Source organism: Pelophylax lessonae (genome assembly GCF_965119305.1).
Source record: "Pelophylax lessonae genome assembly, chromosome: 9".
Lineage (NCBI taxonomy): Eukaryota > Metazoa > Chordata > Amphibia > Anura > Ranidae > Pelophylax > Pelophylax lessonae.
This window is the reverse complement of record NC_138776.1, coordinates 53,190,729-53,206,070: the sequence shown is the minus strand read 5'-3', so window position 1 is coordinate 53,206,070 and position 15,342 is coordinate 53,190,729. Positions and strand designations below refer to the sequence as shown.

The 15,342-nt window shown below is 43.7% G+C and overlaps 1 protein-coding gene across 1 annotated transcript in view; it reads left to right on the top strand.

Annotated features, from left to right (window-relative positions):
* ABLIM1 (actin binding LIM protein 1) overlaps positions 1-15,342 on the top strand; it is a 415,530-nt gene that overhangs the window by 196,539 nt on the left and 203,649 nt on the right. The window contains exons 5-6 of the mRNA XM_082267949.1: positions 971-1,097; positions 5,690-5,783. Coding sequence (XP_082124075.1) covers positions 971-1,097; positions 5,690-5,783 — 221 coding nt within the window. The remainder of the gene's footprint in view (positions 1-970; positions 1,098-5,689; positions 5,784-15,342) is intronic.

The following is a 15,342-nucleotide window of genomic DNA, read 5'->3' as shown; positions in this document are numbered from 1 at the left end:
CTAGTGACTCCTAGTACAACCCCATTTCTCCAAGTATGCTTTAGTGTGTTCTGTGTCTTCTAGTAACTCCAAGTGCTCCCCTGTAACTCCAGTCCACACCCGAGCACCCTTTCTCATCTATTGACGTCTTGTGTGCCCCTGTGCACCCCCTTTTCTCTAAGTGTGCCTCAGTGTCCCCTGTGCCTTCTAGCAACTCCAAGTCTGCCCCTGTGCTCCCTGTGGCTCCAGTGCACTTCATAGCGTCCTATGTCATCTAGTGGCTCCTAGTGTGCAACAATAGATCTCCCTCAGCAACAATAGATCTCCCCAGCAACAATAGATCCCCACAACAACATACCCCCAGCAACAATAGACCCCCCCAAACAACAATAAATCCACCAGCAGCGACCATCAGTAGACCATTCCCTCAACAGAAGATCCCTCCCAGCAACAATTGAACCCCCAGCAACATTATCCCCCCCACCCGCAACAATAGATCTCCCCCAGGGACAATGGATTACCCAGCAGCCAGCATCAACTGACTCTCCAGCACACCCCACCACCCCTTGCTATTACATACATTTATTGCTAGATGTGCCGAAACTGCGTTCCCCCGCGTTCCTGCTGAGAAAAAGCCTTGATGATCGTATATAAAATATCATGAGGTTGCTCACGATATTTGTTTTGTGTAACTTTTACAATTTTAACAATTCTTTGTGAACTTACATGAACCCACATGTGCAGAATTTCCTCTGATGTGCCACACACATAACGGTCTGATCATACAGCTTTTATGAGCTCCACTTTAGAGTCCTGGATCTCCAGTCAGTGAATTTGTCTAGGCTGAGATGATGTCATCCGCTTGCTGCAGGCAAGAGGCAGCAGTTACTCAGTCCCTTTTCCCTAGTGATCAGACTACAAATTGTAACTATGTAACAATTTACAAATTGAATGGAAGGTACCTGACATTTCTTATTGTTCTGGTTTGCAGGCTGCGCAGGCTGCGGCAGGGACATCAAGAACGGCCAAGCCTTACTAGCGCTGGACAAGCAGTGGCATCTCGGCTGCTTCAAGTGCAAATCCTGCGGTAAAGTCCTGACCGGCGAGTACATCAGCAAGTACGTAATTACTTCCAGTTTGGGTCGGTGCTGGTGCAGTACAGAACTTTTATTGAGTTTCAGACACAGCTGGGCTTATGCAACATATATTCAGTTTTATGCCTGAGACTGACTTTGAGAGTTAACCTCGAGTTATGTCAGCTTCCTGACCTAATGCTGATAAAAGAAGAGATAGGGAAGTGCAACAATTTTGTGCAACATTATTGCGCTTCCCTCTTTCTTCTTTTTTTCTTATAAGCAAGCTGCATCACATTGTGTACGGTGTTCAGGTGGGATAGCGGCATTGAAATCTGCGTTTTTTTTTAAGTTTGGAGTTTTCTATAGGTCAATACACACTGGGCTTTTTTGGCAATTTTTTGGGCAGAAAAAAGCTCATGTAGAGGCGTTTAGGAGTGTTTAGCATTTTTCTCTGCCAGAAACGCAAACCAGGTTTCTCAAAAACGCAAACCAGAAGTTTTATTTTCTGCCTCTAAACGCTGAGCTTAAAATCTGCCTCTAAACGTCCTAATGTGTAAGGACACATAGGATAACATTAGCTGCTTCTACTGGCAAAAATCCTGAAGAAAAAGTGTTTTTTAAGCCCAGTGTGCATGGACCCTATGTATGGTATGGAGCGCGGAGCGGCTGCGGAGGTGCTGACAGCTTGTCAACCCCAGAGGTAAGTACATTGGGGACTGGGGGTGGGGAGGGTGTCCAGTGTTGGGTCACCTTTTCATTTTTGCTATTAGGTTGGGTTCACATATATGCAGCTGCGGTTTGCAGTCCGGAGTTCAGTGTGTTTCTGTTCACCGGTTCAGATGCGATTCAGGGAAGAATTTTTCCCTGAATTTGCACCTGAACCGGACCCAAAAACGGACAGGACCCTTTTCAAAACAGCACCGTGGCCGCTCTGCACATGTGTGAACAGGGTCCATTGAAAGACGCTCACATTCACATGTTATGCGAATTGGATGTGGTTAAAAATGCATCCTATTCGCATATATGTGAAGCCAGCCTACATGTGAGCTATCACTTTAAACTGATCTGCAGATAATGAATAAAAAATGGGAATACCTGTCTGAGACAGGACAATTAGATTTTGTCTACCTGTATAATAATATATACAGTATATGGTAATATAATTACTGAACAGTAGAATAGAGCAATCCAGACCTGCCATACAAAAACTGCAGACTATGCAGCATTGTAGCTGTTGCTGTACTGCCTCTGTTCTGTGTGCAAACAGCAATGCTGCCATCTACAGGCGGTCTCTGGGTTACAAACAAGAAAGGGGCTGTAGGTTTGTTCTTGAGATGAATTTGTATGTAAGTCAGAACAGGTAAATTTTTAAGTGTAGCTCCAGCCAAAAAAACGATTTTTAAGCTTTTTGGGTAGCATAGGGAAAGATTAACATCCCTGTAACATTTATTTTGCAGTCTATGTCTCTGTTCAGAAGATTTCATCTCACTATCTGTCCCTATGACAATTAGATTTTAAACATTTTGGGTTGTTGTGGAAAGAAGGATTGGTGATATAGTTTCAGTGGAGACACCTTTTTCCCATGATAAGTCTTACAGGAGTGAATTTCCCATCCTAGGAGGAGATTTCTCCTCACTTCCTGTTCTCTCTCTCCGTTTGTAAGTAAGAGTCCTTTGTAAGTCTGGTGTTTGTAACCCGGGGACAGCCTGTAATGGACTTTTCAGAGAACAACAACCAGGCCTGACTTTGGGAGATTAACCTCCCTGGTGGTATTCCCCAGTGTGGCTCGGGGTTAACTTCAGTACCAAAAGCGGTAACCCCGAGCCACACTCAGGATTACCCCACAATGTTACTCACCTTCCCTGCGATCCCCCGCCATCCTCCCCATCCTCCTCACAGTCTCTCCCCGCTCTGTGCAGGGCCGATTGCCGGCACTTGCCTTCCGGTTCACTCCCTGCGAGCATTGCGACGCAGGGGGGGTGGAATCGGCGGCAAATTAAAAAATGTAAATACACTAAATGAGATGATACAAAACTGTGATCCTAACGGATTACACTGTATCATGCCATTTCACCACAGGATTTCACCTGGTGACTTTTCCAGTGCCCTGCCTGTGCTTTTCCAGTTCTTTGTGCCTGGAAAAATTTGAACGACCATGGCGTCCAAAAAGCGTTTTTTTGCGCAAAAGCGCTTTTAGAAGAACTGGAAAACTGCGACAGCGAAACGGAGTTACTTTAAGAACTGAGCGATAGCGATTCGTGGGAAAATTTGTCATCAGGAAAGTGACGACCGCGAGGATTCTGATGTCTCTTTCTGGCACATAGCTTGTGGAATTTGGGAAGTCTATCAAATGATTCTTCAGAATTTCCAACAGAGCTATGTGCCAGAAAGAGACATCAGAATCGTCGCTGTCGTCACTTTCCGTACCTGATGACGAATTTTCCCACCATTCGCTGTCGCTGTTTTCCAGTTCGTCTAAAAAAGCGTTTTGCGCAAAAAAAAAAACACTTTTTGGACGCCATGGTCGTTCTCAATTTTCCAGGCACAAAGCACTGGAAAAGCACAGGCAGGGCACTGGAAAAAAGTCACCAGGTGAAATCCTGTGGTGAAATGCACCTACCCGTGAGAAAAACCTACCCCCGTCACTTCCGGTTCACGGCAGTCTGTGTAACGCGAGCAGTTACATTAAAACAGCTGTGCTGCACTATGAGTCATCTCCGCTCCTGTCCCGGTCACTTCCCTGATCTTGGCTACTAAATATAAAAGCGGCGGCGGCTGTATGAAAAGATAAATAACGGAGCCGCCAGCCGCTTTTATATTTACTAGCCAAGATCAGGGAAGTGACCGGGACAGGAGCGGAGATGACTCATAGTGCAGCACAGCTATTTTATGTCACCGCCGCGACACCGAGATCGTTTCAGACTAGTGCGCATGCGCACTAGTCTGATCCTCATCTCTTCCATTAGGTATCCGGGGCTGTGAGCATGCGCACTGCTGCGCTGCTCAGCTGTTCCTGGCCGGAAGTGACGAGGGGTAGGTTTTTCTCACGGGGTAGGTAATTCTCACGTTACACCGGCATCGGCTGAGCACACAGCGGAAGGACAGCGGGGGATCGCAGGGGAAGGTGAGTTTAAAATGTAAAACAACAGATTTCTATGCAAAACAATGTACAGAAATCCTGACTTAATCAGACCGCCAGGAAGGCATTCTCTGCAAATCCGAAAATGGGAAAAATTATATTTGTTATTTATAAATGGTAAAATAGTTATTCTGTGTTTTTTCATAATTGCTGTGATTATATTACATGTGATTCAGCTGGAGCTATTACCTATTCACCAGATCATGGCCCATTTCACAGCACACACCATTTATAATTGTTCTTGTATTTGATCAATGATTTGTTAAACTCATATTTCAAGGTGTAGGTACCATTGGTATACCCAACAGCAATAACTACATTTTAGACACTTATCATTTGGAGATAACATGACAAGCTTTGACCACCAGTGTATTTGGGTAGCTTAAAGCGGTACAAAACCCAAAACCGAAAATATAATATATTGCAGCTTCCCAATCGTTTGCCGTGGTGGCTGCATTACTTATATAGAATATAGAATACTATATACTTATATAGAATTACTATATATATATATATAGAAAATGTATCAGCGCAACACCCAAAAATATAGAAATAAATATGAAAGCTGCTGAACACTCAGATCAAAATACATAAAACCTAAAAATAGTAAATACACAGTAGAACAGTTCAGTGCTAGAACCACAGTAAATTAGTTGGATGACACAAAATAGTCCATGCAAGAAGGCCAGTGATTGGAAAGGTGCTCAACACTCCTCTTGGACGGGGATACAGGTGTTCCGCTGTGCAGGTAACCTCCACCATATAGATTAGCCTCTCACCTTAAGGACCTAGTAAACGGACATATAGATCCACTCTAAAGCCCCGTACACACGTACCGATGGTCGGCTTACAAATGTTCCTCTTTTCTCCCCGGGATGTCGGTGTCTGCTGAAAAGTGCAAAGACAGCACAAGGACAGCACAAGAATTTTGTCCGCCGACTGCAGAAGTGATGTCATGTAATGGTTAACTTTCCCTGTGTTTTCTATTTTCTGAGCATGCCCAGTCTTGCAAATCTGCGGTCTGTCGGCCGAATTGTGTACTGACAGGCGAACAATCGTCCGTTCTGGTGTCGGCATACAAAAATTTGCATGTTTGCAAGAAAGACTTTTGTCCGCGGATTGTGCGCAGACATCTGTCGGAGGCACCATACTAACACGCGTACAATCGGCAGATCCTTCGTCCACCGACGTTTGTATGCCGACGATCGGTACGTGTGTACGGGCCTTAAGGGTCCAGAATACAGGGACACTCACCGATGAGGATGCCAGAAGGGAGCAAGGGTATATGGAAAGACCTCGAGGATACACTGTATTCCCGTCCATTGGCACTTTTCCAATCACGGGCCTTCTTGCATGGACTATTTTGTGTCATCCAATTGATTTACTATGGTTCTAGCGCTGCACTGTTCTACTGTGTTGGTGCTATATGAGTGAATATACATTAGATTTCTTCTTACTTCTGAATCGTTATAAGATTCCTGTGTTTCCTGTTCAGGGATGGCTCTCCATACTGTGAAAAGGATTATCAGGTTCTGTTCGGGGTCAAGTGTGAAGCGTGCCATGAATTTATCACGGGGAAAGTGCTGGAGGTGAGTCCCTGTATTTTAGTATTGTGTGTAGAAGTGTGCAGTGAGGTGACCCCAGAGGAAGCAATGAGCTGAAAAAAATATTATAAATGGACTTTTTTTTAGAAACTGACATTTTAGCAATGAGCTGCAGCTATATTAACAAAAGAAAAGAAAATGTGCATACGTTTAAATGTAATACTTCTGCGCTCTCACCTGTGTTGTAAAGTGGGGGGGGGGGGGGGTGCTGAACCTAAATTTGGGCTTAGAGAGGATTCAGAAGAATAGAATGCAGTTGTTAAAAAAGCAAGGTATGTATTGGTATTTTGCTGCTTTTTAGCCATGTTTTGTAGTCCTCAGATCAGCACATAAGATCATGATATATACACTATATTGCCAAAAGTATTGGGACACCTGCCTTTACACACACATGAACTTTAATGGCATCCCAGTCTTAGTCCGTAGGGTTCAATATTGAGTTGGCCCACCCTCTGCAACTTTAACTTCAACTCTTCTGGGAAGGCTGCCCACGAGGTTTAGGAGTGTGTCTATGGGAATGTTTGACCATTCTACCAGAAGCACATTTGTGAGGTCAGGCACTGATGTTGGAGAGAAGGTCTGGCTCGCAGTCTCTGCTCTAATTCATCTCAAAGGTGTTCTATCAGGTTGAGGTCAGGACTCTGTGCAGGACAGTCAAGTTCCTCTTGAAGAGACAAGAACTCACTGCTCAAGGTGGTGTAATTGCCTGATGACTCACACCGGTGCATGCCCCGGCTCGCCTCCGTGAAAACTTGATAAAGGAAAAGGAATTGGCAGCACTCCAGGTTGAGTCAAAATCCAGATTTATTGACTGGACATCCAAATATGACAATCGTGACAAGGTAGACGCGTTTCACACACTGACTGTGTGCTTAATCAATAGTCAAGTTCCTCTACTCCAAACTCGCTCATCCATGTCTTTATGGACTTTGCTTTGTGCACTGGTCCAAATCATTTGGTGGAGGGGGGTTATGGTGTGGGGTTGTTTTTCAGGGGTTGGGTTTGGCCCCTTAGTTCCAGTGAAGGGAACTCTTAAAGCGTCGGCATACCAAGACATTTTGGACAATTTTATGCTCCCAACTTTGTGGGAACAGTTTGGGGGTGGCCCCTTCCTGTTCCAATACCAGTGCACAAATCCGAGATGCCAATATGTGAATGGAGCCTAAAAGTTTTACTGGACTGTGGCACTCCTTTGCTTATACCAGGGGTCTCCAAACTGCAACCCGGGGGCCAAATACGACCCTTTGTTTGCTTTTATCCAGCCCTCGGGCACTATTTCATCAGCTGATAGCAACAATTGGGCACTGACACCAATGAAAGGGCACAAGTCCTCCCAATGACACCAACGATAGGGCATAATTTCTCCCAGTGACACCAACAATGGGGCCCAATGACACCAATGATGGGACACAACTCATTCCAATGACCCCCAATGAAGGGGCACAATTACTCCTACTGAAACAAACAATGGGGCATTATTTTTTCCCACTGATGTCAGGACCTTTTATACTCCCAATGTCCACAGTCTGGCACCCCTAAAGTCTGAAGGGCAGTAAACTGGCCCCTTGTTTAGAAAGTCTGGAGACTCCTGGCCTATACTCAAGACAATTTAAAAAGCAGGCTTCAGTAGCTGCAACAACCAGTCGTGCTTTCTTACCTTTAGTGACCGAGGCCCGGATTTAGATGTTTTTTGGGGAATTTGGGTTTTGTATGTGATTTCCAAACCTCAGCCAGGCTTCAGGTGCCTGCTATAGGAAATGCTCAGATCTCTTAGCTTTGTGTCTGATGCTGCTTCCAGGAAAACTAAGGCTGGGCTCACATCTGTGTGATGCACTGTGCCTTGCTATGCGTGTGTTGCAGCAGGGCAAGCCCATTCATTTAAATTAAGCCAAAGATGTGAATTTTTAAATCGTACTGCAATGCAACGCATGGTAATAAGTTGCATGCTTTGTGGTAGAGCTGCACGATTCTGGCCAAAATGAGAATCACGATTTTTTAGCTTGGAATAAAGATCACGATTCTCTCACGATTCTCTCACGATTCTCTCACGATTCTCTGTGTAACCAAAAAAAAAATTGGGATAACTTTTACGGTTACGTTTTTTTTTTTTATTCATTAAAGTTTATTAATTGCGTTTGAAAGACTGCTGCGCAAATACAGTGTGACATAAAATATTACAACAATCGCCATTTTATTCTGTAGGGTCTCTGCTAAAAAAATATATAAAATGTTTTGGGGTTCGAAGTACTTTTCTAGCAAAAAAAACTGATTTTAACTTGCAAGCAACAAGTGTCAGAAAAAGGTCTAGTCTTTAAGAGGTTAAACTTCCTTTCCCTCTGGCAGAGGGAAGGAAAAGATACAATGTAATCATTTTTGTTTATAGTTAGGGGGGGGGGGGACTTAATGCTGATAGGCGTTTGCGGGAGGAAAGATACAATGTAATCATTTTGTTTATAGTTACTGGGAGTTTTCCACAGCTGTTTTCTCTGCTCCTTCAGCTATGCAAAGAATCGAGCATATGTCAGGTTTAGATCGTCAGGGGGGTGAATTGAGATCGCGATTTTCATACGATTAATCGTGCAGCTCTACTTTGTGGTGCACATGTAATGCATGTTCGATGCCTAGGTGTGTTGGGGTGCCATTAAAAAAAAATAATGGCATTGCAATTCCCAATGCAGTATCACGCAATGCAGGAATACATGTGGTAGCGCATGATTTCCCGCACCACATAGAATTGCTGTGAGTGTGAAGGTGTATAATAATATAATTATCATAGAATACACTCTGTTATACATTAACAATCTCTACATCACAGCAAGGGTTCCTACAAAACAGTGATTACATCTTATTTATTCACCACCAGCCAGATTTTAGAAAAAAAATAAAACCATTCCTTTATTACACAAAATAAAATGTACTCAAAAGTATAATAATAAAGCTAGTTCGGAATGAATAAGATATAATCAGTGTTTTGTAGGAATGCATGCTGCGATGTAACAACCGGTATAGGTGTAACAATGTATATTCTATGAGGATTTAACACTCAGACCTCCCAATGAGCCGTCCTATATTTCCTGACAGTTCTTCTATGTGATCAATACATATTAGTACATGATCCCTGATGGAGGGTTCCTATTTACTCTCCTATGCCATTTAAAACACGGGAGTTTATAACCCGGATTTTAAGTGATCCTCCTGGTAAAACTTTCTTTTTAGTTTTTGGATGGAGTGGGGAAGGCATAAAGTGTTACTAAACCCACAACAGTAAAATCAGTCTGTATATGCAGTGAAGCATGCTTGTTATACTCACTGTGGAAACTAAATGGGTTAACCCTCTGCATTGTGTAAAAAGGCTGTTTGATCCTGTCTTCTCTGAAACCCCCTCTTCCACAGTCCACAATCAATCTCCTGATTGAAGAGAACCTTGGGGGCACCCTGTACATGGTCACGTTGGTGTTTATTGCTAGAGAGTTTTTTTTTTCTTTGGAGGGTGCATGTGATCAGCACAGGGCCAATCAGCACTGTTCAGACGGAGGGTCAGGGGTCCTGCAGCCTCATAAGGCTGACCGAGGAGAATGAAAACTCCTCCTACAAGTTTTAAAGCAGAGTTCCACCTTCAAAATGAACTTTTCACCGTCCGCTTGCTTTAATTTACCTGAAAAACAATTGGATAATTAAAATTTTTTTTGATTCACTTACCTTGTTTTTAAAGAAAATGTACCTCCCTTCTTCCTCTTCCTCCCTCGGCGGCAGCGGCCCGCGCCATCACTTCCTCCTTACATTGACTCCTGGGAGATGAGCGTCATTGATCCCAGGAGTCAATGCGCCTGCACCAGCTCTGCTCGTCAGTTCCGGTGCACGCGCGTCATTCCCTGCTGAACAGCTTCTGGGCATGCAGGGATGACGGGCCTGCACTGGAAGTGACGAGCAGGGCCGGTGAAGGGCATTCTGGGACTCCGACGTCACCAAAGAGGACGCTCCGGCTTCAGCTGCCCACACCTGAGATGGCAGCGCTGGACAAGACCTTTTCAAGGTAAGTATTTCTTAAACAGGGGACAGTTCAGAGGCTATCGTTGCTTAAATGTACTAGCCCTGACTGTCCCGGGGATATTTTTATCTAAAAAAAATTTTTCAAGGTGGAACATAGCATTGCTACCATCTGAGTATATGGAAATATATGGAGTATATGGAAACTTTAATAGATGGTTTGATTTCTGTGATAATTGGTCCTTTTAAAGCCCAAGGCTACTGAAGGAACTCAAATTAGGGTGAGTGCACCTACATGGGTGATCAGGCCCCATGTGTAGGAGATACATATGCTAGCAGGACACATTTTATGGACACGTGCATTAGCTATCTGCTTTCTGCTGAAGCATACAGTTCACATACACAGGCAGGCAATCTACCAAATGTATGATTTTGCCCTGACAGAAGTGATGGCGCAACTTCCATTGTCCTGCGAGGCAGCAAAATCAGCCAAATGGATCAATGAAAACCCAAGCAGAGACAGATGTCATCATTATGGGGTGTGTGTAGCTGATGTTACAGTTCATATAGTGCCCCCCAGTGGGTAAATCTATTAGTAAAAAAATATTGTTTGCTGGTCCAGCCTGGCCCAAACTATTTAATCACTTGCTGCCCTCAAAATGTACGCATATGTCCTCGGGTTTAAACTGGGGTCATGGCTGCAGCTGCAGTCATGATCTCAGTATCTTTATTTAGATACAACAATGCTCCTAAATGTAAAAGTGATCAGAGCAGCTATACAGTCACTGGATCACTTTTACTTGTGATTGAAGGTGGTTTCCCGCTGCCTTCCTCCGCCTTCCTAGGCTCTCCCGTTCCACCATGCTAGATTTATTGCTCTCACTCTGACATTTGTGGCGACATGTCACGTGTGGTGCGATCGCAGTTTACATACACGTGCGCATCCTAGGTGTGCGTTTGCGCATGTGTGCACGGCAACAGGGGTTACAGCATTTTTTTAAAATACATTTTAATAATATATATATATTTTTTTTTTACTTTTTTCTTTTATTTATTTGCACTTGATTGCTATCAGAAAGGGGTTAAAAATGTACTCTTTATGGAGACTCTTTATGGGGACATAATGGACCCCAATGTCTCCCCTGCTCTTCACAGCATCTGAGAACAGATCATCAGCTTGGATAGATGTGTTACCTCACCGAGAATACCCTTTGGTCTGGATTTCACCCTCAACACTCAACGGAAACTGCTCTCCTAAAACTCACAAATGATCTGCTAAAGGCTAAAACTGTTGGAGATACAACAACTTTAAGCTTAGCCTATTAACTGTAGTTCATAAATAGGACACTAGATGTCGCTAATGCTCAGTGATATGCTATGCATTTTCTATGACAAGTTGTATTTCCTGTACACTGTACTGTACTCGTTGGTTACCTTTTCCTATCTGTTTTTCTTACCATGAGAAGGTGACATCTTTGCTTTCTGTGGTTATGTTCCAATAAAGAAGCCAGTTCCTGTTACTCCACAATGTCTGATCTGAATAGACTCTGCTGCACCCAGTGATCGCACTTCAACAATCAATGGACACTATTCTGTGTTCCTACTCCTGGACCTCTCTGCTACCTTTGACACAGTGGACCACCCTCTTCTCCTCAAAAAACTCCACAACTTTGATCTCCATGACTGTCATCGCTGGTTTTTATCCTACTTATCCCACCGCACCTTTAGAGAAATTCTACTTTCTCCTCTTCTCTCCCTTTCTCTGTTGGGGTCCCCCAAGGTTCTGTTTTTGGACCTCTCTTATTCTCCATCTACACCTCCTCCATGGGTTAGGTAATAGCCTCCCATGGCTTCCAATACCATCTCTATGCTGACGACATCCAAATCTATCTCCCTACCACTCAGCTCACTCCTTCAGTCTCCTCACATGTCACTAATTACCTAACAGACATATCAGCCTGGATGTCACACAACTTCCTCAAACTCAATCCATCCAAAACCGAACTCGTAATATTTTCTCCCCCACGTGCCTCTTTCCCTAATTTCTCTGTCGAGATCGATGGCATAACCGTCAACCTGTCCCGGCATGCCAAGGTTCTAGGTGTAATCCTGGACTCTAAACTATTCTTTCACCCCATGTGAATCACTGTCCAAATCTTTATGCCTCAACCTCTGCAACAGCTCCAAAATACACCCCTTCCTAACCAATGGCACCACAAAGCGCCTAATTTACTCCTTAGTTATCTCTCGCCTCGACTAATTCAACTCCCTCCTCATTGGCTTATCTTTACATAGGCTATCCCCCCTTCAGTCCATCATGAAGGCTGCTGCCAGACTCATCCACCTTACCAACTTCTCAGCATCTTCTACTGCTCTCTGCCAATCCTTCCATTGGCTCCCACTTACCCAACAAATTAAATTCAAAATACTAAAGCTGGATACACACTATCCAACTTTTGTGGTTAGATTTCCTTCAGATTTACCTTTTCTATGTAGTGCAAGGGCCTGCCAGATTGCATACAAATTGAAAATGTTTAGGTTTGACCTCATATTATATGGTTTTGGTAAGTTTAAAGGAAAAAGTCTTCAGAAAATCTTATAGTGTGTATGGCCCATTACAACAACTTACAAAGCAATGCACAACACAACCCCCAGCTACCTCACTAACCTTGTCTCCAAATATCAACCTAATCGTTCTCTTTGCTCATCCCAAGACCTCCTGCTCTTTAACCACTTGCCGACTGCCTAACGCCGATCTACGTCGGCGGTCAGCCCCTCACAGGCAAAGTGACGTAGAGCTACGTCACTAGCTTGTGAGGGTCTAGGGAGCGAGCGCGCGCCCCCGCTCCCGCGTGGTCACGGACCCCCCCGCGCGTGTGACCGGCGGACCCGATGTCCGCCGGTCACTCGGCGATCGGCGGGGGAGAGGGAGAATGTCAGGCAGCTTGTGTAAACAAGCCACCTGTCATTCTCCTTGCTGTTAGGATACTGATCACTCGGATCTAGTATGTAGATCCGTTGATCAGTGTCCATACAGCTCAAGCCCCAGCCAATCACAGTTAGAATCACGCCCCTAGGGATACACACAGCCCCTCCCTCCCAAATAAAGTTAACCCCTTCACTACCAGTGTATTTTTACAGTAACAGTGCATATATATAGCACTGATTACTGTAGAAATGTCACTGGTAACCCCAAAAGTGTCAAAAATGTCAGTCAAGGGTCCGATCTGTCCGCCCCAATGTCGCAGTACCGCAAAAAAAATCGCAGATCGCCGCCATTACACGTTAAAAAAAAAACAACAAAAATGACAGAAATCTTTCCCTTTGTTAGTAAACGCGATAACTTTTGCGCAAACCAATCAAAATACGCTTTTTGCGATTTTTTTTACCAAACATAGGTAGCATAAAACAAATTGGCCGAAAAAGTAAAAAAATTTTGATTTTTAATTTTTTTTTTTGGGGAATTTCATATAAAAAAATGTGAAAAATATTGCTATTTTTGCAAAATTTACGCTCTTTTTTTGTTTATAGCGCGTGATCAAAAAATCGCACAGGTGATCAAATACCACCAAAAGAAAGCTCTGTTTGTGGGAAAAAAAAGACGCCAAATTCGTTTAGGTACAGCGTCGCACGACCGCGCAATTGTCCGTTAAAGTCACGCAGTGCCGAATCGCAAAATACCCCCTGGTCGGAATGGGGGTAAAATCTTCCGGGGCTTAAGTGGATAATTCCCTCATCACCTCCTCCCATACTCGCCTCCCAGGTCTTCTCCCAAGATGGTGTCCCATCATTGGTGCCAGTGGGAGGAATATTGTCTTAAGAGCCAGGTAAAGGCAAGTAAAGGGCCACATCTGGCCCCCGGCCCATAGTTTGGAGACCACAGGTATAATGCATTGTAAAAATGTGCATGGTGACATCAAGAACAGTGTTAGACTTACACCATATTGTAATAAAGAAGATATTGGATTACACGGATGTTTCCTTTTGACGCTACAACTAGGTGTTTCACAGAACTTCACCAGCGAGTGTTTTTTTATCCATTTTATATTAAATTGATTTGTTTGAAAGGTTGATTGGTATATATAAATGACCAGCACGTCATGTTTTATTCATTCGTTCCAATGGGGATTATTTCATGGGGTTTGAATGAGCTTTTTACTAGTTGTCATTGAAGGTCTCCTATCACAGACACTGTTTTCTCTATATAAAGTGATAGCACATTACCGATGTCTCCTCACTGTGTTTGCACCTTCAGGTCTCATGCACACGGGGTGTTTGCTTCTCTCCTCTGAACACCAGAACTCCAGGCAGGGGGAAATCTGATGAAAAAAAAACACACCTAAAGCCGCGTATTGCTATGTATTTGGGTGCATCGAGAGTTTGAGCATTAAGGGATTCCATTGGCCAGAATATTAATTCATTTTGGCCACTGGAATGCAGTACTGCTCAAACACTCCTGAGCGCATCTAGCGTTTAGACACATGTACCGCGTATAGGCACGTCAGGTGTTTTTACTGCTCATATGCTCCTCTCCTGAACTCACTAGTGTTCTTCTTTTTTTTTTTTTTTTTTTTTAGCTCATAAAGGCTCCTCTTGTAATATTCCTGTAAATGCCTCTGTGTGCATGGGCACCTAGACTAACATATAGGTGCTTTTAAAGGTTGAAAAAAAAGGCAAACATCTGCAAAAGTAGCATGAGGCCTTAGGCTTCATTTAGACATGCGGTTGGGGGGGGGGGGGGGGGGGCGTTAATAACGTGTGATTGAGCCCTGTTTTTTCCCCCCTCCTTAAGCTACAGTAGGCAGGGGACTGGAGTGTTTACGTGCCTGCAGCAAAGTCTACCTGCTATATAGCAATTGGAGGGTAACGTGAAACACTCAGTCAAGCTGGGAAGCACCACAAGCACCCCTCATCCGCATGCAATGCACATGGTTGTGGCACGTTTGTTGGCAAAAGAACAAAGTTTTAGTTTGGATTCCCCTATCCAAGGAGGGCTGCATCCACCAGGGATTGGGATTTGTTGTCTCATAGTCCTATGCAAGTGTGGAGGACCTCCGAGCACTGGGCTGCTTTTATTTACATTTGTTGGTAAAACTGGAGTTAAAACAGATGGTGAGGAGGCGTCAGATGGCTTCCTCACCACTTGTCAGTAGCCCCTGTATTGCGATCTGACCGCACATCATACTTCAGAGGAAAAGTAGATATAGACGCATTTGTAAATCTACCATTACTGCTACCAAGGATTCGTTACTGAGATTACCATGGCTTGTCATGGTGACAACAGTTTTAGGCTAAGGCCCCTTTGACACTGGTGTGCTGAAAAAAGGTGGCATGCATTTTGGAAAACGCATATCACATTTGTTACGTCTTTTAAATGCGTTTTTGGTTTGTTTTCTGTTTTTTTTGGTAAAAAAAAATCCCAATAAGCATAGATTGATTTTACGCGAACATTATAGAGTCTACAAACTATGGTATATAATATATAGTTTTTTATTTATTTATTTTTTTATACTAGTAATGGTGGCGATCAGCAACTTATAGCAGGACTACGATATTG